Raw genomic sequence first — 27,978 nt, 5'->3', positions numbered from 1 at the left:
TTTCAAAAACCCATAATATGGGCTCTTTAAAATAACATTGTCCTTAGACGTTGACTAGACATTGAATTTTGGTCATCAAGGAAAATTTTTTAAATCCCTGGTAGGCTTTTGGGCAGGTTTTTGGTAGCCCAAATTAAATTTAAGTGGCCCAAATACCATTATTTACTAAATAAAAAGAAATACATACATTTGCTAAATTTTAAAAAAATATATATGATGGCATTTATTGTAGGCTACACACAAATAATGTGAAAACCAGCTCTCGCTTTAATTGTTTTATTATTATTTTTAACAACTTGTGTTGTTATTTTTGTGGATCCTCAATGCAAGCAAATGACATACAACATGCGTAATCTATTAAAGAATGCAAAAGCACTGAAATACTCTATATTTTTCCGTCCACTGAGATGGCCACCAGGTGGATAAACTTTTGGTAGCCCGGTGTAACGCATTCCATAATAACATGTTACTGTATTCTAATCACATTTTTGGGGAACGCAGTAATGTAACGAATTACATTTTAAATTTGTTTAATTTGATTTCAGTTGCTAAAGTCAAAGTAATTGCGTTACTTACGTTACAAATATAGTTTTAAGAAGAAAATTTCCGCTGCAATGTCAGTTAACAAGCAGGTGCTTTTAAATTGCAGGAGAACGCGAGCTGAAATTGGTTGCTGTCAAGGGAGTTTGCTTCTTCAAGAGGAAATACATTACTTAGATTTCATTGAGCGTAAAAACTAAAATGAAATGCAATCTATGTCCAGTCTTTAAAGAATTTTCGACTGCTTTTAACTCGACCATTGAATATTAAATTACTGAATGAGCTGTAGTATATTTTGTATTATTTTATCGGTATAATTTATATGTTTTTAAACATGGGCGGACTGGCCATCTGGCAATTCTAGCACATGCCAGAAGGGCTGGACCTTTTTAAAAATTTGGGCCGGTATGCTTTTTTTAAATAATTTAAAAAAAAATGTATATGTATTGTTTTTACATGCAGGCAGCTTTTATCCCTTGCAAGATGTGAATATTGGGATGATGATAATAGTAATAATAATAAATGTTAAGCATTGGCCCAATCGATAATGGCTGGCTGGTTTCAAGATGGGCCGACCCAATTAGAGGTTACACGGATGTAATCAAAATCTGGCAGGAATGTCAAACAAACAACAAGCTGATTGTCAGAGATGGACTGAAAAAAAGGAAAAGCGTGCCAAAAAGCTCAGAGAAAGCAAAACATTGCTCTAAAATCAGACGCTGCCAAATGCATAAAATTAACTGAAATAGTCTCGAAAGGGGGCAGCACAGTGGGTAGCACTGTCGCCTCACAGCAAGAAGGTTGATGGTTCAAGCCTTGGCTGGGTCAGTTGGTGTTTCAGTGTGGAGTGTGCATGTTCGCGTGGGTTTCCTCCTGGTTTCCCCCCAAGTCCAAACACATGTGCTATAGGTGAATTGGGTTGGCCTAATTGTCCGTAGTGCATGTATGAGAATGTGTGTGTATAGGGGTTTCCCAGTGATGGGTTGCAGCTTGGAGGGCATCCGCTACGTAAAACATATGCTGGGATAGTTGGCGGTTCATTCCGCTGTGGCGATCCCAAATTAATAAAGGGACTAAGTTGAAAAGAAAATGAATTAATGAAATGACTGTATGTATATTTGTTATAAATGGGTTGGTTTTGTTCCAGTCACATACATTAACAGTTTAAATATCTATTACATATGGTACTGCTTATATTATTTTGACCATCTGTACACCAATATAAGTAGTTAATGTGCGTGTCCGTGGGTGGGGCTGAGTCAGTGTGGTAATGTGGGCTGGTGTGGGTACAGTGCCAGTGCTGATTTTTAGTCCACGCCCGCCCCTGTTTTTAAAGTAACTTCAAAGTAAAGTACTTAGTAATCTGATTACTTTTTACATGAAGTACTTGGTAATGTAATCAGATTACAAGTTTCAAGTAGTAGTCAGTAATTAGTAATCTAATACTTTTTAAAAGCAACTTATCCAACACTGCCCGAGATGTCAGGCTAGCAGTTTTGCAATCCCTTGAACTGCAACATCATGTCAACAACCCATACTGTATGTTTTAGAAATGAAGCGTAAAGGTTGCTTGTGTTTGTGCTGAAACTCATCCTACCTAATTTTTGCATGCACGCACGAAGCCTCTCCTCAAGATTAGACACCCTGTTGTGGAGCTCCTCGTAGTCAAAGGCCCCGATCTCCTCCTGCAGCTCACTTAGCACTGACGTCAGATTCTTGACCTCCTCTTTAAACTGCATTACCAATTTTGCATCGGCCTTGTATTCCTCCAACACTGGTATCATTGGCCTAAGTTCCTCCATTTTCGCTTTTATGGCCTGAAAGGTTAAAATAGGCTTGGTTCAGTAGGCATGCGTGCAAACGATCGCGTCCAAACACCCTGTCTTGCCCTCACTCGTCTACTCTATCACGATACATATATATATATATTATACAAGTGGGATAGATGTAGAGGCGTAAAACAAGTTCTCAGTACACCAGCAAAATGTGAAAAAACTCTCTTTATTTTTTGTTTCAATGCTTAAAATGCAAGTCTTACATGCTTCACATACAACAATAGTTTCGCTCGTTTCCAAATATCCAAATGTGCATTAACAAATTGGAGTTAGTAAAGACATGTCATAACATTAGAGGATCTACTCAACGGTAGTCTGCAAATAGTGGCATGCACAAAAAAGACTTGGCAAGGTGCGTTTAAAATAAACTGAATGATGCGATCAGTTGACCAGTTGGAGATTACACTGGGATTGAACTTGTTCTTCAGTCTCTGCAGCTTTGATTTAATGCATAAAGTTAGCCCTGCAAGCAAGAAAATGAAATTGGGTTGAATAGCTAACTCGCTAGCCTTTCTAAAACACACATCTTCACAGATACAGCTGAAATTATACAACACACTTGATGATTTAAATGTACAGTAATTGTAACTTGATAGGATGAATATACACACAGATGAGTGAATGAAGTTGTTTGATGGTTTCTATTTAGGTTTATACACCAGGTTTAGTTATTGTTATTAAATGTATTACTCATGTTCTTTACAAGTTGGCATTTATTTAATTAAAAATACAGTGGAACTAAGAAATGCTAGCACAAATTGAATGCAGAATTTCTCCTGTTTCAAGCAATCCTTCCAAAATCATTGTAAGTTTGTGTTTAACCCTTTTAGGCTCAAATTAAATTTTAGAAACAGGCAAAATCTATGCTTTTAACTGTTGCAAATCAGCAACGCCTGCCTTGAGAGAGTTCAGGAGAGTTTATTTTTATAAAGTAAGTAAACAGTGGTCAGTAGAAATAAGCACATACCTTACAGGTCTCTATGTGTATCTGTGTATCTGTGTATATATACAGTATCTTCAGTACCAAAGTCATGACTAGAACTAACCAAACGAAGTAACTTTAGATCATGGTGCAAAAATTAGCAGACACAAATAAATATGTTAGGGAAAAGAATTATATAAAACTTTAATAAAGAGAACAAACTACCAGTCAAAAGTTTGGGGTCAGTTTTTTATTTATTTATTATTAATTTAATTCAATAATTTAAATAAAATCATCTAGTTGATCAATTCAGCTGGATTCATTAAATGTTAAAAAAGTTAAATTGTAAAATCCTTATTTATTTAATATATATTTATTACGTATTGTATGTAGCTTCAAATGATATTATTACTCCAGTCATTATTGGTTTTATTACTATTATCATTAATAATAATAATGTGAATAATAATAACAATAATAATTAATATTAGAGTGATTTCTGAAGGATCGTATGACTCTGAAGACCCTAGTAATGAAGCTGAAAATTCATCATTAAAATCACTGGAATAAATGATTAAATTAAATTATAAACTACTTTTGAACAGCTTTTTTTTTATAATGCAATAACGTTTCACTATTTGTACTGTATTTGTGATTAAATAAATGAATCCCACTGACCCAAAACTTTTGACCGGTAGTGAATGTACAGTATATATATATATATATATATATATATATATATATATATATATATATATATATATATATATATATATATATATATATATATATATATATATATATATAATTTTTTTTTCCCATTTCAGGGGTCAGGTTAGGATAATCAGACAAGTCATTGTATAATGATGGTAGGCTATCAAAAAATCATAGCTTAAAGGGGCTAAAAATTTTGACCTTAATATGCTTTTAAATTAATTAATTTTAATAAATTTAATTTAAATTAAAAACTACTTTTATTCTAGCCAAAATAAAACAAATAAGACTTTCTCCAGAAGAAAGAATACTATCAGATAAACAGTGAAAATTACCTCGTTGAACATTTTTTTTTTCAAAATTTGAATACATTTTTTATTTAATACATTTAAATTCAAATGAGTTGCAAAAAAAACAGAAACAACTGTGTTTTGCATCTCCTAAGAATGTAAAATAAAGCTATATAAAGTAATTATTTAACGAGTGCTTTGAGTCTTCTGAATAATGTTATTAATCAATTAATAAAAAATATTGAAACTTCTTTTGAGTTTAAATGGTTTAAATGCAATAAAATATTGCCAATTTTCACTGTGAAGTTAAAAAAATATATATAATTTCTCTCTCTCTCTCTCTCTCTCTCTCTCTCTCTCTCTCTCTCTCTCTCTCGCTCTCTCTATATATATATATATATATATATATATATATATATATATATATATATAAGATGCTTGCTCAGCTGTTTAACTGTATATATACATACATACAGTTGAAGTAAGAATTGTTAACCCCCCTTACAATTTTTTTCTTTTTTTAAATATTTCCCAAATGATGTTTAACAGAGCAAGGGAATTTTTACAGTATGTCTGATAATATTTTTTATTTTTTAAAGAAAGTTTAATTTTAAATAATAGTTTTTTGTTTAATTTTGGCTAGAATAAAAGCAGTTATTATTTAAAAAAAAAAAACATTTTATGGTCAAAATTATTTGCCCCTGTATGCTATATTTTTTTCTCAATCGTCTACAGATAAAACCATCATTATACATTATATTATTAATTACCTTAACCTGCCTAGTTACCCTAATTAACCTAGTTAAGCCTTTAAATGTCACTTTAAGCTGTATAGAAGTGTTTTTAAAAAATATATAGTAAAATATTATTTACTGTCATCATGGCAAAGATAAAATAAATCTAAAGTATAGAAATGATAAAATAGATTATTATGTTTAGAAATGTGTTGAAAATTTTTTTTTCGTTAAACACAAAATGGGACGGAAAAACAGGGGGGGGGGTAGTAATTCTGACTTCAACTGCAATATATTATATCATTATTAATATTAAAATATTTATTTATATAATAAACATTTTTCTAAACCTCCTTTAAATTTAAAATTATTATGTTTCTATTCCAACTTTTGTTTGGTGGCCACACTTTTATTTGGATGAACATAACTGGTTACTAAAAGTTGATCAATTACACTAAAATATTGTTATTTTCACAGTGAAATTATTAAAAAAATGTATATAAATGCATTTCTTTAAAGTAAAATTTTTCATTATTTTACAGTTTTTACTGAACAAGACTATAATTGTCTTTTAAATACTCTTACTGCCCTCGATTTATCCAAAGGTCGCTAATATCATATCTAAATAGCACTGGCATCATTAAGTGTATAAACACTCTTGTATTAAAAAAAAGAAAAATGCCTTTTTGGCCTCCATTTTTCAAACTCATCATAAATATTCTCCAGCTTGGACAGAAATGCCATGTTTGTATATTCCCGGCATATACCTGAACTTCTGAAAATGAAAAGCACTCTGATTTAAAGATCATGTGATGTTGTATATGTTGACCTTTTCCAGCGATTGCATCCAAATATCTGATGCCTTCATGTAATAAATGTTTAAAGGTCAAGTCATAAATTGTTTTGAGTAGTTTAAATGAACAAGAGGATGCAGCCTGTGCTGACCTGCCTGCGCTTTCTTGACCACAATATTCAGTTTCATTAGATCTAAATGTTCAACATGCTTATTTTGTTTAAAAGACTTTGAAGGGCACAGTGATGTGGAAGGAGCTAACAGATTGTGCTAGATTGATCTATAAAATCTGTGGCACTCCCGGAGCTCGATACATGCTACAAATTGCAATGTGCAGAAATCGCCGTGCCTCTGTTTAGAAAAAAATAGCACCAGTCTCATTAGCATGCAGATGCAATTGATGTCACGCAGCTAACAATGCCTAAGATGGAGAAGCAGCTACGGCGCCAAAATGAATCACATTTTGTAATTCACTTCTTGTAGGGAAAATGCCTGTGGCGTCCACTTAGGATGAGAAAATCACTCATAACGTGTATTCTGAGCGCACAGATGTGCAGAAAATGAAATTGCCGACTAGTTAAAGGGTTTAGTTCACCCCAAAATGAAACTCGTCCGCATGTTCATCCACACCCATAATTTTTATCATTTGTTCATCTCCATTCAACACTGATGAAGATATTTTTAAAGGAACACTCCACTTTTATTTTTGGAGATCTCCCCTAGAGTCAACAGTTGAGTTTTACCATTTTTGATTTCATTAGCTTAGCTTAGCATAGTTCACTGAATCGGATTAGACCATTAGCATCATCACCAAAGAGCTAAGAGATAGTTTTTTTATTTACATTTAATCAAAATAACCCAATGCATTGGGTTAAAATATATGAGCATATGAGTTAAAATAAGCCATAGTTGGGAAGGTGCTACAATAACTTAAGTTGTTACTTAATTAGTTGGGTTATATGTTGGGGTATTTTTAACCCAACTACCTTAGTCAAACTTTAGTCAAACTTAAATGTTTAACTCTAGGGAATTCACTTTTTTTTTTTTTTTAATGAAGTGTTGTTATGATTAAATCATTAATTTATGTCTCTCCACTGAAAGTATTAAGATTTCTAATGATCTAATGAGGAACACATATGTTTTATGGGTTTTGAATGAAATGATGGTGACCGTTTACACTATTGTCTGAGTTTCTTTCTTCTGTTGAACACAAAGGAAGATATCCTCAAGAATGTTGGAAACGGGTAGCCACTGACATCCATATGAGGAATTAAAATCTACTATTGGATGTCAATGGCTACCAGTTTCCAGCATTCTTTAAAATATCTTCCTTTGTGTTCAGCAGAATAAAGAAACTCAAATATGTTTAGGCAGAAAAAGAATTTACTTTTGGGCGAACTGTGCCTTTAAATAAGAAAAAAAAACTGTTTATGTGGTCACAAATGAAATATATGGCAATGACAATGTGATAATCAAAATGAAAAATAAGTAGTACGCACCTTATATTGCTTGGCGATATTCTGCTTGTGGCTTTCTTCCACCTGTTTGAACTTGGTTTCCAGTCCTCTGAGCTGCACCTCCATTCTTTGCACATACTGCAGGTCTTTCTGGGTCCTCTGGTCAAGATTCTGGATGGACTGAGTCATATTCTGGACCTTAGAGACAGAGAGAAAGAGAACATGAGAGGAGTCACAAGTAGGGCCAGACAGAATCTGCAGACATTTTTTGCTATTTCTGCTGAGAATTTTGTAAAAAATCTGTAGAAACTGGAATTAATTGGGGAGTATTGTAACTAAAAAATTATATATTTTTTAGATTTTATTTAATTTTTACAATGCAAATCCAATTGAATACGCTTATTTGGTTAACGAAGCAAGTCTCTTGTTTAATATATCTACTAAAAGGCAGAAAATATTACCTTACAAACTGTATTGTAAGTGTATAATATAAACATATTAGTCAATAATATAATAATAAAATTAATTTAAAAACTGAGTAAATATAAATTCACACACATGTACAGAAGAAATAAAGAGATTCAATGATGGGTTAAAAATCTGAGGAAATCTGTGGATTTCTGAGAGCACTGATTTTGTGGGCCTACTCTAAGCCATGTGACGGGTGAAAACCTTACCTAACACGTAGAGGTGCACCGACTGTCCAGCCAATTTCTCCTAATTTATTCTAGATTTGCATATAAATTGCACTGCAATGATTTTATATTACAAATAATGTAAACAGAACATTAACAGAAGACATGACAGAGCACAGATGTCCCAACAAACAGTCTGGCAGCACCCACAGAAACTTACCAAATTTCCAAACCAAACTAAACAAATACTGACTTTAGTTGACTTCATACTTCTGTGATTCTGTGATTTTTTCAACTGACTTTAAATTAAAACAAGGTATGAAGTTTTCATCATATCTCATGTTTAGGCGATCACTTATATTCAAATTATGTCAAATTCAACTATACAGATAGAGTAAATATCTCAGTTCACCCAAAATAAAAATTCAGTTCATTTACTCACTCTCCAATTGATTTAAACCTGAATTTCTTTCTTCCTTTGAACACAAAAGTTGTAGGAATGAAATGAAATCAAATCAAATTAATTCAATATGTAGCATGCACTGCACTTTAAACAATCCATACTGTGTAAATCCATACTGCTACAACTATGTGGACAGCTATTCATTGTACATATCGCTGTCAATCTTACATTGTCCTGTTTCTTTTTTTTTTTTTTTGGGGAGTGTGCTGTTGTATTTTGCACTGTTGTTGTATTTGCATTGTCTGTATTTGGCACAGTCAGTATTTTGCACTGTCATTGTATTTGCATTGTCTGTATGTGTATTTTGCACTGTCATTGTATTTGCATTGTCTGTATGTGTATTTTGCACAGTCATTGTATTTGCATTGTCTGTATGTGTATTTTGCACTGTCATTGTATTTGCATTGTCTGTATTTTGCACTGTCATTGTATTTGCATTGTCTGTATGTGTATTTTGCACTGTCATTGTATTTGCGCTGTCTGTATTTTGCACTGTCATTGTATTTGCATTGTCTGTATTTTGCACAGTCATTGTATTTGCATTGTCTGTATTTTGCACTGTCATTGTATTTGCATTGTCTGTATGTGTATTTTGCACTGTCATTGTATTTGCATTGTCTGTATTTTGCACTGTCATTGTATTTGCATTGTCTGTATGTGTATTTTGCACTGTCATTGTATTTGCGCTGTCTGTATTTTGCACTGTCATTGTATTTGCTCTGTCTGTATTTTGCACTGTCATTGTATTTTGCACTGTCATTGTATTTGCGCTGTCTGTATTTTGCACTGTCATTGTATTTGCGCTGTCTTTATTTTGCACTGTCATTGTATTTGAGCTGTCTGTATTTTGCACTGTCATTGTATTTGCATTGTCTGTATTTTGCACTGTCATTGTATTTGCGCTGTCTGTATTTTGCACTGTCATTGTATTTGCATTGTCTGTATTTTGCACTGTCATTGTATTTGCATTGTCTGTATTTTGCACAGTCATTCTATTTGCATTGTCTGTATTTTGCACTGTCATTGTATTTGCGCTGTCTGTATTTTGCACTGTCATTGTATTTGCGCTGTCTTTATTTTGCACTGTCATTGTATTTGAGCTGTCTGTATTTTGCACTGTCATTGTATTTGCATTGTCTGTATTTTGCACTGTCATTGTATTTGCGCTGTCTGTATTTTGCACTGTCATTGTATTTGCATTGTCTGTATTTTGCACTGTCATTGTATTTGCATTGTCTGTATTTTGCACAGTCATTCTATTTGCATTGTCTGTGTTTTGCACTGTCATTGTATTAGCATTGTCTGTATTTTGCACAGTCATTGTATTTGCATTGTCTGTATTTTGCACTGTCATTGTATTTGCATTGTCTGTATTTTGCACAGTCATTGTATTTGCGCTGTCTGTATTTTGCACTGTCATTGTATTTGCGTTGTCTGTATTTTGCACTGTCATTGTATTTGCATTGTCTGTATTTTGCACAGTCATTGTATTTGCATTGTCTGTATTTTGCACTGTCATTGTATTTGCATTGTCTGTATTTTGCACTGTCATTGTATTTGCGTTGTCTGTATTTTGCACAGTCATTGTATTTGCATTGTCTGTATTTTGCACTGTCATTGTATTTGCATTGTCTGTATTTTGCACAGTCATTGTATTTGCGCTGTCTGTATTTTGCACTGTCATTGTATTTGCGTTGTCTGTATTTTGCACTGTCATTGTATTTGCATTGTCTGTATTTTGCACTGTTGTTGTATTTGCACTCTGTATTTTGAACTGTCTGGAGCCCGCACCTAAGCTTTTCACTCATCATAGCACACGTGCTGCTGATGATGTGACAATAAAAGTGATTTGATTTGATTTGTAAAGCAGCAGCCATAACTTCCATAAAATGATTTTTTTTCCAACTTTGGATGTGCGGAAATGGAAAAAAACAAAAATGTGGTGTATTTATAGTTAAAGTTAGAATTATTAGCCCCCCTTTGAAATGGTTTTTCTTTTTAAATATTTCCCAAATGATGTTTAACAGAGCAAGGAAACTTTCACAGTATATCTGATAATATTTTTTCTTCTGGAGAAAGTTATTTGTTTTATTTCGGCTAGAATAAAAGCACTTTTAAATTTTTTAAAAACCATTTAAGGGACAAACTTATTAGCCCCTTAAAGCTATATTTTTTCAATATTCTACAGAGCAAACCATCATTATCAATAACTTTCCTAATTACCCTAACCTGCCTAGTTAACCTAATTAACCTAGTTAAGCCTTTAAATGTCACTTTAAGCTGTATAGAAGTGTCTTAAAAAATATCTAGTCAAATATTATTTACTGTCATCATGGCAAAGATAAAATAAATCAGTTATTAGAAATGAGTTATTAAAACTGTTTAGAAATGTGCTGAAAAATCTTCTCTTCTTTAAACAAAAATTCAGGGGGGCTAATAATTCTGACTTCAACTGTATATGTACATATAATATAGGAAAACGGCCAATTTTATATATGTCACATATATTAAAAACCCAAATCAAAACATTTATTAAAACATTTACCGTGTGGGCGATTGGTTGCTTTCTCCCTAGCATTCTTCAGAAAATTTAGTTTTGTGTTCAATAGAAAAAAGAAACTTATACAAGTTTCAGACCATCTGAGTGTGAGTAAATGTGAGGAAATTTTCATTTTAGGTGAATTTTCGTTTTCCCTTGAGCAGTGAACATCACTGAACATAATTTCTGAGATGATACCGATCGGTCCTACTTTCACATTTTGAAACTGGCTCACAAACAGAACCTTATAGGACCAAGTTAGAGTTTAAAACATTTTGTTTAATAAGTAAAAGATCCAAAATGTACGCACACAAACACATGATGTCAATACGTTGTCACAGAATAAGAATATACAGATAACATATTTCACAAAAATGTTAGATAGAGTGTGCTGTCTGTGTGAGCAGAGCATGAGCAGTGCGTGTTTTTTTCGGCGTCCATGTTAACAGATTAGAGCTTTCATATCGCAAGCAGAAGCAGAGGCGTGAGTGTCGCCGAAGCAGCAGTGCCCAATAACAATAACTCATTGACCAATAACACATTGAATGACAGTAAAAAGTAGCAATTTTACCCAATAAATGAATCAATAGTTTTCACTGATTTTAATATATTTAATCAAATGAACTTAAACGATTAAAAACGGCAACAAATATTTATTTAGGCCTGATCTACAAAACGAAATTTAAAAAATAAATATCATATTTATTATAAATGTATTTTATCATTTATAAAATTTATAAATATAATATAAATATCATTATAACTATATTGTATAAATATTATTATTATAACAACAGGCCAACATCATCCTGACAATCAAAAACTAAATGACATGATATCACAGATGATTGTCTTCTGACCGAGTGCACCTGAAAAGACATGAATGACACTCCTCAGAGTGTGAGAAGCATGGGCTACAGCTCTTTAGGATCTGGATAATTTGTAAAATAAAGACTCTTAGGTTAAGGTAACAGCATAGGAGGAAGTTGCTGTGGGCCTTGGTGCAGATGAAAAAAGTGTAGGCCTGTTTATAGATAGATAGGTAACTACATAGAATAGGCCGAGAAACATTGATCTGTGCAGCAGCTGCCGATGAGCTGCACGCTGCAGTCGCAGCTAGTGTGAAAGGCAAACCCCTGCGTGCTGCTTCTGCTCTCTATATGTGCTGCGCACGCGCTGCTAACGCTCTGCTTGTGCTTGCAGTGTGAAACAGGCGGTACAATTTCAAGCTGACAGATTAACCTTACTATATCTTTTCATTCAGATAGTACTTTCTTTATAGATTATGTCTGTATCATGTATATTTCAAAAGAAGTAATTCTTTTGTTCTTCGTTTGAGGGCAAGAAGTTCGAAAAGTCTGTGTTTCAAACCTCCTCTCCATGAGCGATTAGCCCTCCAGTATATTCATGCTGCTTCATCATGAAGTTATTGTTTTGGATGTTGTTCTCCTGTTTTCCTATCTGACTTCCACTGATATGAGATATGAATCAATCAAAGAAGCTGGAGTTTTGTAACACACTTACTGATTGCATAATCACCACAGGTGTTTAAGAGCCAAAGCGAACTCCCCTCAGAAAGCTTGCTTTGAGATGAGTTGTTTTGATCTGCCGAAATGAACTCAATATGACCTTTGTTTTGGCTGGATTTTATTTTAAATTTCCTCACTTCAGTTCGTTGTACAACGACAATTGGAATCAGACAATTTTTGCTTTGAAAAACCGAGATCGGTGCATCACTACTGAAAAGATTTATTAAAGCCATTCGTCGTGCGGTTTAATCTGTCAGTGGGGCTTTGTGTGGATTATTTTCAAAGGTTACTTTTTCCAGAAGCTGTCTCAGTTGCTTGGTCCTGGCGTCCCGTGAGCACATGGTCTGCTGAGGAGCCACAACCGTGCACACACACCTGCCCTCGCTGTCCTGCGCTGAGCTGTACACCTGCCACGACTCCTCAGGGTTCGCAGGCAGCACCTGGGATAAACAAAGAGAAAGAAGGTCAGTGACTGATCGCCGTGTGTTTTATAGGAAGCAGCTTTGTAGCAAATTTATCCTTTCTGCCACTGCAGTCTTTGAGAAGGTTAATTGCCTGAACAGTACACAAGGGCAGAGTGAGTGTTTTTGGCCAGTTGATGCTTTTCTCTGTGCAAGAACTTTAAAACAGGGGTGAGTTTGCCAAAACTTTTGTTAGCCAACTAAGTTGGCAAATTCTGCCGTTCAGATGAACATTCACAAACACCGTCACCAACTTTTATGATTGGAACCGCAGCTCTCAATCTGTGGCTATAAAGCATAGCTTATTCCTGATGTGACATATGGACAGACCGTAAAGGTAACCAAATTAGCTATGGAGCCAGATCGCTGTCAAAAATAATACGTTTACAAAATATTTGTAAATTGAAAACATGATTCATAAATACAAAAATCATTCATTCATTCATTCCTTTTCTTGTCTGCTTAGTCCCTTTATTAATCCGGCGTCGCCACAGCGGAATGAACCGCCAACTTATCCAGAACGTTTTTTTACGCAGCAGATGCCCTTCAAGCCGCAAATCATCTCTGGGAAACATCCACACACACACACACACACACACACAACAGACAATTTAGCCTACCCAATTCACCTGTACTGCATATCTTTGGACTGTGGGGGAACCGAAGCACCCAGGGAAACCCACGCGAATGCAGGGAGAACATGCAAACTCCACACAGAAACGCCAACTGAGCCGAGGTTTGAACCAGCGAACTTCTTGGTGTGAGGCGACAGCACTACCTACTGCGCCACTGCGTCGCCAATACACAAATCCAATTCACAAATTCAAGGCACGATTTATGAATATGCAAATCAAATTCGTAAATTCAAAACACAATTATTTAATACACAAATTTAATTCGGAAATTAAAAAACACAATTCATGAATATGCGAATCCAATTCATAAATTCAAAACACGATTCAGAAATACACGAATCCAATTCGCAAATTCAAGATACGATTCATGAATATGCAAATCCAATTCGTAAATTCAAAACACTATTAATAAATACATAAGTCTAATTCGTAAATTTAAAACAAGATTCATAAATATACAAATCCAATTCATAAATTCAAAACATGATTCATGAATATGCCAATCCAATTCTTAAATTCAAAATCCACATATTCTATTAGTAAATTCAAACACGATTCATAATTTTGCAAATTCAATTCGTAAAAAAATGTAAAGACGATTCATGAATACGCAAATCCAATTTATAAATTCAAAACATGATTAATGAATATGCAAATCCAATTTGTAAATTTAAAACACAATTCAAAAATACACAAATCCTATTTGTAAATTGAAACAGGATTCATAATTATGCAAATTCAATTCGCAAATTTAAACCATGATTCAAAAATACTTAAATCCAATTCGTAAATTCAAAACAGGATTCATGAATATGCAAAACCAATACCTAAATTCAAAACACAATTTATAAATACTCAATTTCAATTTGTAAACTCAAAACAGGATTCATAAATATACAAATCCGATTCATAAATTCAAAAACGATTCATAATGCACAAATCCAATTCATTTGCCAAAAATATTTATGATTTTTACTTGTGAATTCAACAATTGTTGGTTTACAAATTTACAATTGGATTTTGCAAATGTACTATCTTTACATTACAGATCTCTACATAGCAGTACTATCTCTACATTTTAATCCATACTGGCACACATTACCTTCTGTGTCTGTCTTTAGAGGTTTAAAGAGCTGTTTTGAAGAGTGTGCATGTTGTATGTCAATTGTAAAATTATAAAAATGTTACATTATAATCAGATAGAGGGTATATTTAACAAATAAATAATAAATGACTAAACAATTACCTGATAAGTAAATGTACAAATAAATTGTAAACTATTTCTTTGTAAAAGTTGAAAACCTTGAAAAAGCCATTAAAACTAATACTAATAATATTACTAATAATTTATTATTATTTATTTATTAATAACAAATTGTTTTATTATTATTTAACAGTCATGTTATAATTATTTTTATTATTATTATCATCATCATCAATAATAATAATAATAATAATAATAATAATAATAATAATAATAATAATAATAATAATAATAATAACTATCATTATTATTATTATCCTTATCATCATCATTAATATTATTATTCATATCATAATAATTTTCTGATTATAATATAATATATTTTGCAATTTTAATTGCTAAAAAACCGGTATGCATGAAATGTTATGGCAGGCCAGAAAAAAATATTTTCATACCCTGAAAGTTTTTTCAGTGAGAAAATAACAAACACATACAGCAGCGTGCTACAATGTATACAATAATTTTCAAGCAAACACACACACACAACACACACACAAAACACATAAATCTTCAGATATATATGGTAAGAAATGAAATGAAAGGAAATCACATTAAAAATAATTATAAGTCTATAAGATGAATAAGCCCCAAACATACTTATTTGTTGATCTGTGTATAATCATCATGACTTTTGTTAAAAGCCATTATAGAAGTAAATACCAGTAAACATTCATATATTAAATACAAAAATAGGCTATATGGTAAGTGAATATAGCAGTAAATATTCTGTAGGCAATGCATTTTGGTGCATTTAAACAAAACTGATTTATTAAACAGATATATTTATTAAAATAATGTTTTACTCACCAAACATATTTAGAAATTGAAAGATAATACTATTAAATTCAAGCGAAATATTGCAAAAATACATTACAACCTACAAAAATTCAACGTAATTTTTCATTTATTATTCTTCTCTTGATTTTTCCTCTTTTTTAAATTTGTATTTAATATTTTCTATAACATACAGTTTAAGTCAGAATTATTAGCCCCCTGAAATATTAAACCGATTGTTTATTTTATTCCCCAATTTATGTTTAACAGAGAGCAGATTTTTTCAACAAATTTCTAAACATAATAGTTTCAATAACTCATTTCTAATAACTGATTTATTTTATCTTTGTCATGATGAAAGTAAACAATATTTACTGGCTAGATATTTTTCAAGACACTTCTATACAGCTTAAAGTGACATTTAAAGGCTTAACCAGGTTAACTAGGCAGGTTAAGGTAATTAGGCAAGTTATTGACTAACGGTGGTTTGTTCTGTAGACAATCAAGAAAAAATGTAGCTTAAAGGGGCTAATAATTTTGTCCTTAAAATGGTGTTTAAAAAATTTAAAAACTAATTTTATTCTAGCCTAAATAAAACCAACAAGACTTTTTTTCCAGAAGAAAAATATTATCAGACATACTGTGAAAATCCCCTAGCTCTGTTAAACATCATTTGCGAAATATTTAAAAAAGAAGAAAAAAATTTGAAGGGGGCTAATAATTCTGACTTCAACTGTATAAATTTGGCTGTACTAGTTTTTGTGTCGTTATCGTAAGTTATTTTGTTAGATTAGGCCCAGATTTGGCTTGATTAATCTAATGTATATGCACAATTATAATATTGTAAAGCTTCCTATTAAAAATATGAATTTAAAAGAGAGATTTGTGAGGGGTGTACTTATATATGCTGAGCACTGCATCAGTAAATTCTAATTAGGCCAGCAGATCAAGAACATGAAAAAATTGTATTATAAAACCCTGCAACAGTGTGTGTATTGTTTATTACATTCACCCACTCCCATTTTGTTTCAAGAGCAGAGCAGTGTATCAGTGGTCAATATATCTTGACAGAACACACTTTTCTAAGGATTTTCACAGTAGCTGCTTTGACGCGAAATTATCTTTTTTCTCAAAGGGGATTTTTTGACCCAGTGGTTTTACATAAAAGAGCCATCTGGAAGAGAGAGCGTTTCCGTATGTCTTGCCCTAATCCTGAGTAATCTAATGAATAATCCATATTCATATCCACTGTGGACAGAAAGCACTTTTTTATTAAATTCAAAGGAATGTCTTTGTAAATCTGCCACCACCGCAATGCTGAATTCAGATTATGAAACAGCACTATATATTGAATATATTGTATATAAAAACTATAAAAGAAGAAATCACATCTTTATCTTACTCCCAAACATCTGATTAAACTAGTATCGATTTTAACTCAGGATTTCTAAGGTAGCAGGTGACTAATAATAAAATGAGCCAATACTATAAACACACTCAAAGTCAATAATGTCCCCGCCGAGACCCATTTTCACCTGATTGCGCCGTTTGAACCAGAGGAAACAAAGGTTTTTTTGTAAATTGGACGAGCTGGATAACATTGGATATCAATTTAAATTAATAACGCTGTCACGGTCGCGTCAACTCTAGCCAGATGGCTCCTATCACATCTGTCCCATAAACTAACACCTTCTGATGAACTCAAGATATCTTTAAACGAAGAAAAAGAAAACAAAATCACCAAACTAAGCGATATATAATATAGGTGAAGAGTTTATATGCAAAAACCTCTAAATGCCGTCTGAAATTTTACTCTAAAATGAGCATTTTTATCAGGCTCCTGTGTGTATTTTCAGTAACGTTACTTTTATGGCAAAGAATAAGTCCTTTCTTTAAAGTAAACTATCTCATTATAGGGTCTTTAAAGAGAAATAACTCATTATAAACAAAGGCTGAGAAAAAAAACATTTACAATGCAAAAAACGTATGTATGTATGAAAATGGTACTTGAAATTGGTGTTATTGGCATGTTATGGAATTTAACTATGGCAAATACAGAATATGAACCTATATAGGTACATTTATGCATGTATATATGTACATGTATATGTACATATACATTTAAAGTCAGAATTTTTAGCCCCCCTTTGATTTTTTTCTTTCTTAAATATTTCCCAAATGATGTTTAACAGAGCAGAGAAATTTTCACAGTATGTCTGATAATATTATTTCCTCTGGAGAAAGTCTTATTTGTTTTATTTTGGCTTGAATAAAAGCAGTTTTGAATTTTTTATAGTCAAAATTATTTGCCCCTTTAAGCTATATTTTTTTCGATAGTCTACAGAACAACCATCGTTATACAATTGTATTTTTATAATATATATATATATATATATATATATATATATATATATATATATATAAACATAATATTTTTTATAACAAAATTGTACATTCCTGTCTAGAATATGAGATGTTATTTTCTGCCACCTTTTGTCCTTCTAGTGCATCAATGCAGTTACATTAAATAGAAATATTATATATATATATATATATATATACAAAATCCAACAAAGCACCAAATATTTAACTTAACTGGTTTAGTTATTAATAAATAACCCAAACAAAGATTAAAAATAACCCAACAAACCATCAAATATGTCAACTTAACCATTGTGTTAAATAAATAATGCAACATTTTTGTAGATTGTACGATACTACCAGGCTATAAGTCGAAAAATTCTGATATTTGCGCAGTTTGTTATATTCAAAACTGACTTTTTCCAAGTCTGAGTGGATATTTTATATTACATGTCAATTAACACGCCATGTAAATAATAAACTTGTTTGTATTTTAACTAAGATGAACAAAGAGAATGAGAAAGAAAGCACAGTCAGGTCAACTCTATACTACAGTAGATGGTTCCTATCACCTCTGTCCTAGAAACACTTTGAAACGAAAAAAATAAAATAAAATCGGCAAAGTAATTAAATGTATAATAAATATTACAAAATTGTACATTCTTGTACAGAAGAGGAGATGTTACTATCTGCCACCTTTTGAGCTTCTGCAATGCATTAATGCAATGACATAAAACTCAAATATAAAATATATTTTAATAAACAGTATGACATATCTATCAATGCAAGATACAAAAAAATCTATCTTAAAGATGTCAAACACAATAGTTACAATATAGTGTAGTTATAAAATAGTTGGACTAAAGTATCAGATTAAGTAGGACTAACTCTGATATATAATGAATACCGATACCTAAATATGAGGTGTAGGGTAATACAATGTTACAATCTATAAGACTAACTACATCCATATGATATTTAGCAACATGGTAGCTAACCTATTTAGTAACTAACTGGTTTAGTTATTAATAAATAACCCAAAACAAAGGTTAAAAATAACCCAACAAAGCACCAAGTATGTTTAACTCAACCATTGTGTTAAATAAATAATGCAACGTTTTTTAGATTGAACGATATACCAGGCTACAAGTCGAAAAATTCAGAAATTTGCATAGTTTAATATATTTAAAACTGACCTTTTCCGAGTGGATATTTAAAATAAAGGTTAAAAATAAACAAGCAAAGCAATAAATATTTAACTTAACTAGTTCAGTAATTAAAAATAGCACAATAAAGATTAAAAATAACCCAACAAGGCAGCAAATGTGTTTAACTTAACCATTGGGTGAAATAAATAACGTTTTTTAGAGTGTATACTACCAGGCTATAAGTTAAAAAATTCACATATTTGCATTGTTTAATATATTCAAAACAGACTTTTTTTCAAGTCTAAGTGGATATTATATGTTACATTTCCATGAACACACCGTGTCAATAATAAACATGTTTGTATTTTAACTAGAAGATGAACAAAGAGAATGAGGAAAACTCACGCCAGTGCTCCTGTCCGGCACACCCGGGGGTGCCACGCTTAATTTGGTGCTATTCAGACCTACTAGAGAGGGCAAGGTTTGCGACATCCAGTTGGTGATCATCGCCATCGTGCTGAGCACTACTCCAATTTTCAGCAAAGGCACCGACATCTCTGCTCTCCTCTTTCCCAGTATCCTTCATTATACACATTCCAGTGGAGAGCTGTGCGGGTAACCTGCGCGACTGACTGGGGTTACGCGCTCCTGCGAAGCTCCCGGTGTAAATAAATTCATCTCAGGCATTTCTACGCGCACTATCCTATACAGCGAACTTTATAATTGCGCTTTGTGAGGATAAGAGGACGCAGCTCTGTCTTCTCTCTCCACTCGAATAATGACGGCAGTTCAGCGGAGCATCTCGTCTCATTGGTTCCGCGCCCCGCCCACCCGCTCGCTATACTGCTGAAATATTCATAAATATCACTAAAGCCTCCTCCTGGCGCTTGACGCACGGACATACTAAATCACTTAGCACGTACAAAGTTTTCTCGTGGTCTCACGATACCCACGCTGTCAGCAATATTTAAGACAGCTTTGACTGCTTTTCAAGCCTTAAAAGATTATTAATTTTGGAGGGATACCTTAATAATTAATAACCTACAAAATTATTATTTAAAATAATATACATTATTATATAATGATAAAAAATAATGCGTTATTATTATAAGGCTATTGGAAAAATCTGACGTTGCGTCATTTATTTTTTACCTGCAATATACAGTTGAAGTCAGACTTATTAGCCCACATTTCTAAACATAATAGTTCACATAACTCATATCTAATAACTGATTTATTTTATCCTTGCTTGATGACAATACATACTATTTTAGAAGATATTTTTTCAAGATACTAGTATATTTAGTAAGTTAGGGTAATTAGGCATAATGATGGTTTGTTCATTCATCAATCGAAATATAATATTAAGGGGGCTAATAAAATGGACCTTAAAATGGTTTTAAGAAATTAAAACTGCTTTTATTCTAGCCAAAATAATACAAATAAGACTTTCTCAAGAAGAAAAAATATTATAGGAAATACTGTGAAAAATTCATTGCTCTCTTAACAATCATTTATATTGGACAATGAAAAAAAATTCACAGAAGGGCTAATAATTTTGATCTCAACTGTATATTGCGATATAAATACCATTTTACCAGATGACTTTAATAGTTTTGTTTGTAAATAATTAATTTAAATTTAGTGTCAGGGTTTCTGCAGGTTTTACTAACTTAAATTAAAAACATTTTTAGGACCATTATGAATTAAATTTTAGACTTATACAGGGTTAAATGCTAAAGATATTATTTTCAGAATATCCCAGTCTAAATAGAATTTGACTTGCCTTATTAAAAATTATTACAATTCCATACATTTAATAATACAATAATAATAATAATTTGTTTGAATATTTTTTATATATCCATTCACAAACCCTATATAATCCTTACCAAGAACAGAACAAAGCATAGCAGTCAATTACTTTAGTCTACAATCATACACTGCAAAACCCACTAAGTTAATGTAACCTAAACCATTTAAGGAAACCGATTGCAACAAACCATTTAAGTTCAAAAACTAACTCTAATGAGTATTGTGAATAAAAAATAAAGGTCAGGCCAGTATGCTCAGCAGTAAATAAATAGAGAACTATTAAGCAAATGTTTCTGTAAGGAAAGTAAATAAATGCTATTTTTAAACAAAAAGTTTAAAGTTTGTTGGTGATTGGGTGTTAATGGCAAGATTGGGTAGCTACTGTATATGTGAACAAATTAAAATTAGAACCTGTTAAAAAAGATTTAAAACCTACAACACAACATTTCAGCAGATTTAAGACTTGTAAGGCCTAAAATTTAGCTTTAAGACGTTTAAAAAAAATTGAGACCCCGTGGATACCCTGCAGTTTGATTTGCATCGCAATTTGCATAAATTAAACATTTCAATCATTGATAAATACAACAGATCAAAAACACAAGTCAAATAAACAGTGCTTTACAGTTTTCTTGGGAGACTTAATAGTGAACTATAGAAATCTAATAATCAAATGAAAAACAGCACTGTGTAGTCTTCATCATATTAATAATTCAATCAATTAAACCTATCGTTAAAGTTACAGACTATAAAAATGCTTGTCTCTAAATGCTTTAAACTCTGCTGAAATCCTCACACAATCACAAACCTTTAAAAAAACACATGCCAATGATAAATTTGTACTCTATTATCGTTATACTTTTCAATTGTTCATGCCTAATTGTGAAAATATCAACATAATATTGATCCTGTGATGTGACTATTGTGCACATTGCAATATCGAAGTGATATATAAATTGAGCAGCGACTAGTTTTTATGCACAAAAGTGTGATTTCTACATTTCTCTTTAAAATTAACCTTAATGCATGATTTGAAAAGGGATACACCTGTCTATATAAGGTCCCAGGGTTGACAGTGCATGTCAAAGAACAAACCAAACATAAGGATAAAGGAATTTTCTGTAGACCTCTGATACAGGATTGTTTCAAAGCACAAGGCTGGGGAAGGTTACAGAAAAATTTCTGCTGCTCTGAAAGTTCCAATGAGCACAGTGGCCTCAGTCATCCATTAGTGGAAGATGTTTAGAACCACCAGGACTCTTCCTAGAGCTGTCCGGCCATTTAAACTAAGTAATCAGGGGAGAAGGGCTTTAGTCAGGGAGGTGATCAATAACCCGATGGTCACTCTGTCTGAGCTCCAGCGTTCTTCTGTGGAGAGAGGAGAACCTTACTGAAGGACAACCATCTGTGCAGCAATCCACCAATCAGGCCTGTATAGTAGAGTGGCAAGACGGAAGACACTCCCCACCTGGAATTTGCCAAAAGGCATCTGAAGGACTCTCAGACCATAAGAAACAAACTTCTCTGGTCTGATGAGACTAAAATTGAACTCTTTGAAGTGAATGCCAGGCATTACTTTTGGAGAAAAGCAGGCACCGCTCATCACCAGGCTAATACCATCCCTACACTGAAGCATGGTGGTGGCAGCATCATGCTGTGGGGACGTTTTTCAGCAGCAGGAACTGGAAGACTAGTCAGGATAGAGACAAAGATGAATGCATCAATGTACAGAGACATCCTGAATGAAAACCAGCTTCAGAGTGCTCTTGACTTCAGACTGAGGCGACGGTTCATCTTCCAGCAGGACAATGACCCAAAGCACACCGCCAAAATATCAATGGAGCGGCTTATTGAACATCTTTGAAGAGATCTGAAAATGGCCGTACACCGTCGCTTCCCATCCAACCTGATAGAGCTTGAGAGGTACTGTAAAGAGGAACGGGCAAACATTCCCAGGTGGGCAGGTGTGCCAAGCTTGTGGCGTCATATTCAAAAAGACTTGAGGCTGTAATTGCTGCAAAAAGGTGCATCAACCAAGTGTTGAGCAAAGGCTGTGAATACTTCTGTACATGTGATTTTTCAGGTTTTTTATTTTTAATAAATTTGCAACAATTTCAAAAACTCTTTTTTTCACATTGTCATTATAAGGTAGAGGAAATAAATGAATTTAATCCATTTTGGAATAAGGCTGTAACATAAAAAAATGTGGAAAAAGTGACGTGCTATGAATATTTACCGGATGCACTGTAAATTGGCCGTAGTGTATAAGTGTGTGTGTGGATGTGTATGGGAAAGGCATAAAAACATATGCCAGAATAGTTGGTGGTTCATTCCGCTGTGGCGACCCCTGATAGATAAAGGATAAGCTGATGGAAAGTTAATGAATGAATGCTGCCTGATGTTTACTACATTCTTAAAAGAAATAGTTCCAAAATATGTTTTTTGCAGTGATGCCATACAAAAAATGTTTTTGGTTGGGTTTCACATAGGACCATTCAGTGATTATATAATTTATTTATTTTAATAAGTGAGACGAACACTAAAAACAAACAACCTTATCCTACTTTTTAGAATCTTATCTGAAAAGGTCAAGTTACAATTGAAATCAGAATTATTAGCCCCCTTTAAAATGTTTTTCTTTTTTAAATATTTTCCAAATGATGTTTAACAGAGCAAGGGAATTTCCACAGTATGTCTGATAATATTTATTCTTCTAAAGAAAGTCTGATTTGTTTTATTTCAACTAAAATAAAAGCAGTTTAAAATTTTTTAAACACCATTTTAAGGTGTTATTAGCTAGATTTTTTTTGATCGTCTACAGAACAAACCATTGTTATACAATAACTTGCTTAATTACCCTAACCTGCCTAGTTAACCTAATTAACCTAGTTAAGCCTTTAAATGTCACTTTAAGCTGTATAGAAGTGTCTTGAAAAACATCTGGTAAAATATTATTTTCCGTCATCATGGCAAAGAAAAAAGAAATTAGTTATTACAGATGAGTTATTAAAACTATTATGTTTAGAAATGTGTTGAACAAATCTTCGCTGCGTTAAACAGAATTTGGGGAATAAAATAAACAGGGGGGTTAATAATTCTGACTTCAATTGTGTGTGTGTGTGTATATATATATATATATATATATATATATATATATATATATATATATATATATATATATATATATATATATATATATATATATATATATATAGTATACACTGCTCATCGGCTAAATACAGCATGCAGTAGACAGAAACACACATTATTTAATGTGCTAGAATAAAATAACCACGATTTGCAATGCTCTGTGATTACCTCATTAAACTCTAAACCATCAGCAGATGTTAGATTAAAAAGATAACTCACTCATACACACCTTTTATTCACAAGCCAGTTCTGAACAGGGGATTTGACCTGGATAGACTAGAGACACTCTTCAGCTCTCAAATTGACTTGACATTATTTAACCAACAGAGGGCAGTGCAGGTTTCATTCTCATTTAAACATTTTTTTCTTAGACTAAAGTTCCAATCACCCCCCCCCCCCCCCCCACCCCAACCGTACACAACTTTATCTTCCAATTAGACATCTTTAGTTCACATACTGTAGACACATTCTTAATGAAGTGCCGACAAATTAGCACTCACACCCGGTCTCTTCTTTCACACAGACTGAGTCTGAGCGCATCCTCATATCCTCCTAATTACCTGTCCTCTTTCATGCACTTTTTCAGGTTACACACTCTTGAAAATAAAGGTACTAGAGCTTTCACTGGGGTGGTACCTTTTCAAAAGATACACATTTGCACTTAAAGAGTCCATAATGGTAGCTTATATTTGTACCTACACATTTTAAGAGGTAGATACTTTTTAGGTACTAATATGTACACTTGAGGTATTAATATGGACCATTTATGTACAAATGTGTATAAAAAGGTACCACTCCAGTGACAGCTCGCGTACCTTTATTTCTGAGAGTGTACTGTGGGTCACTGATTTTGCACAAGAAACTTCCTTTCTGTGCTGGTATGTATATATTATATGTATATACATTTTTAGGAGCTAATATGTACTTTTTAACGCATTAATATTGATGCATTAATAAGTAGCTTTTGTATTTTGGCTGCAGCCTTGTGTCAGCTGATAACTGGTTTTATTAAAATATTCAGTCATCAACCTCTGAACCCATTTACATCAAATTATTCTAGCAAAACTGATTATTAATATGGGTTAAATAAGGTAGAACAGGATATTTAATGTAGCGATGGCAGGTTAAGTAGTTTATTTATTTTAATTAAATAAAAAAAATGCACATATTCAATGCACTACATTGCACTGATTCATTCATGTTGAATTGTTCAATATTTGCAATTATGTTAACATCTATCAGCACACTTCTGATTATTAACAGCAACCTGTACATATATTCATCTATTGTTAATCTCTGTTCATCACTAATACAACCTGTATATAAGGTTCATAGTACATCCATATGTAAATATCCCCATAGTTTTTCTATCTGTATCCTGCACTCGCTGCTATTGCACTCCTGGTTGTACCCAAACTGCATTTGTACATATGTAATGACAGTAAAGTTGAATCTAATCTAATCTAATATTTAAGCATTTATTAATAATGGATAAAAAGATAAAAAGTTGTATTCTGTAATATGGAGTGCTACTAACTCTATAGTTATGATATTGTAATTATAGGGATGGAAAAATGTATCACATCAACCACAATTTTTATTAAGTCATTCAAGAAATACACCCCCCCCCCCAGTAATTTATAATTTGGTACAAAATACAGTCATCCCAGGCACTAGTTTCAGATTTTAAAAGAAATCCAGCATCATTTTTGTAAATGTTTAAATTATTTTACTATTATTAAGTGAAAACTGAAATAATAATAATAATAATAATAATAATAATAATAATAATAATAATAATAATAATAATAATAATAATAATGATAATAATAATAATAATAATATGAAATAACATATTTGGTTTTGGAGTTTGCATAGTTATTTTTCCTCCGGGTGCTCTGACTTCCCCCACAGTCCAAAGACATACGCTATAGGCAAATTAAATAAACTAAATTGGCCATGGTGTATGAGTGTGTGTGAATGAGAGCATTTGGTTGCAGCTGGAAGGTCATCCGCTGTGTAAAACAGCTAGAATAGTTGGCGGTTCATTCCGCTTTGGCGATTCCTATAATAAATCAGAGACTACGCCGAAGGAAAATGAATTAAATAATGAATGAATGACATTTGGTTTCTTGTGCAAAAATATCTCACAATGAACACAAAAAGAGCCTAAATGATTATACACTCTTGGAAATAAAGGTACAGGGGCTGTCACAGGGTCAGTACCTTTTAAGATACATATTTGCACCCAAATAGTCCACAGTAGTACCTAAAAGGAGTATATTAGTACCAAAATGTACCTAAAAAGTATCTTTGTGTGTGTACAATTATGGACTTTTCAGTTACAAATGTGTACCTTTTGCAAAGGTACTGCCCCAGTGACAACTCCTGTATGTTTACTTTTGAGATAGGGATAAACAATCATTGCATTATATTATGATTTTCATCGATTTATAATTACACACAAGGCACTTATAGTTTCAGAAATCTAACTCAGTTAAATATATCATCCAATAAATCACAGTTCTTGCAGGATTTAAAAGATGTTTAGCGCAAAACAGCTGGTGGAGGACCTAAAAAGGAGCCTGAATGAACGTGCTAATTCAATTTTCTGTAAGTCTAATCACCTCGCCCCTTTCAATAGTTATTACAATTTGATGGACTCACCAGCAGAGATTTCCCCACAATAATGTCAGGGGCTTAAGGGAAAAGTCATTTCTGAATAGAGAGAGCATCGTCGTGGAGTGTGGAGAAAGCAATTCACTTGCTATTCTCGTCTTCAAAGTGAGATTGTAGAGTGTTAGAGACAATCACAGCGTGTGGATAATGAGAATACACTGCACAAGCAAACCCCACAGTGCTTTATCGTCAAGAATAATATCACAGAAATGATAAAAACCCATCTCTCTCACACTGCTAAAATGCATTTATCTTCAACTACCAATTCACAATAAAAGTTACTATAAAATACCCCTTCTAGCCATGTGCCATTATAAACCTCAAGCTAGAAGAATACCCCGTTGTGATAATTTTTTTTCTCCTAAAATCATATTAGTTAATATCCCGACAGATTAATAATCACGAAATAAGCTTATTATGATCTTATCTGCTTAATTATCCCGCTGAAAATGGCGTTTGAAAACCTACTTGGGTGAGTTCGGTACCCATCAGCACCAGGAGGGTGAGACTCAGGAGCTTGTTTGCAGGCTGCATCTTCCGCCGCCGATGCCACCTGATCCGGGGATACAAAAAATCACATGCAAGGCTGTTTCTCCCGTGCAGCTGTCCGGCTCGATGCTTCCTCTTGAACGGATCTTAACCCAACGCGTTTTAATTCAGCGGCAGAATGAGGTGAAGATGAGATTGGGATGGTTTTGGCTTTGCATTGTTTTTTCTTAGCTCATCTCAGCTTCCTCGCCTCCTCTCTGGACCCGATCGCGAATGAACAGGGATGAACGGGGAAAGCGCCGTAAATATTACTTCATCACTAGGACAAACTTGGCTGGTTAATACGAGAGGGAGTAGGTGTGGGCAGGAAATTTGACAAGCGGGGCCAAGCGGCGGTGCTGAACCGGATGTGACACGGGATGACGGGGGAAATTCGAAAGAAAAGCGCACCGAGGGAGCGGAGAAGCTGCGGGAGTCCGAGGAGGAGATAAACCCGTGATCTGCTCTCGAGGACTTGAGCTCTCAGTGCATCATCGGGACAATGACGAGGATAATACAGCATACTCGAGGATAATATACAATATACATATACTGGGCATAAGGAGATGCGAGGGTGCCTTGCAGACTGTGTCCTCAATCGGGTATCATAATTCATTCATTCATTTTCTTGTCGGCTTATAGTCCCTTTATTAATCTGGGGTCGCCACAGCAGAATGAACCGCCAACTTATCCAGCAAGATTTTACGCAGCGGAT

The 27,978-nt window shown here is 33.2% G+C and overlaps 1 protein-coding gene across 5 annotated transcripts in view; it reads right to left on the bottom strand.

Annotated features, from left to right (window-relative positions):
• olfm1a (olfactomedin 1a) overlaps nt 1-27,503 on the bottom strand; it is a 45,481-nt gene extending 17,978 nt beyond the window's left edge. The window contains exons 1-4 of one of the 5 annotated variants that reach the window (XR_015490111.1): nt 19,500-19,874; nt 12,742-12,891; nt 7,328-7,483; nt 1,321-2,357 (exon numbers count right to left, since the gene is read on the bottom strand). Coding sequence is in view for 4 of the 5 variants with exons in the window: in NM_001327879.1 (NP_001314808.1) it covers nt 2,138-2,357; nt 7,328-7,483; nt 12,742-12,891; nt 19,500-19,649 (676 nt within the window). In the remaining variant the exon portion in view is untranslated. 5 annotated transcript variants of the gene reach the window in all.
• Between the last annotated feature and the right edge of the window lie 475 nt (nt 27,504-27,978).

Source organism: Danio rerio, chromosome 5 (assembly GCF_052040795.2).
Source record: "Danio rerio strain M-AB ecotype USA chromosome 5, GRCz13ab, whole genome shotgun sequence".
Taxonomy (NCBI): Eukaryota; Metazoa; Chordata; class Actinopteri; order Cypriniformes; family Danionidae; genus Danio; species Danio rerio.
The sequence above is the reverse complement of the archived record's forward strand: the minus strand, read 5'-3'. Positions and strand labels throughout refer to the sequence as shown.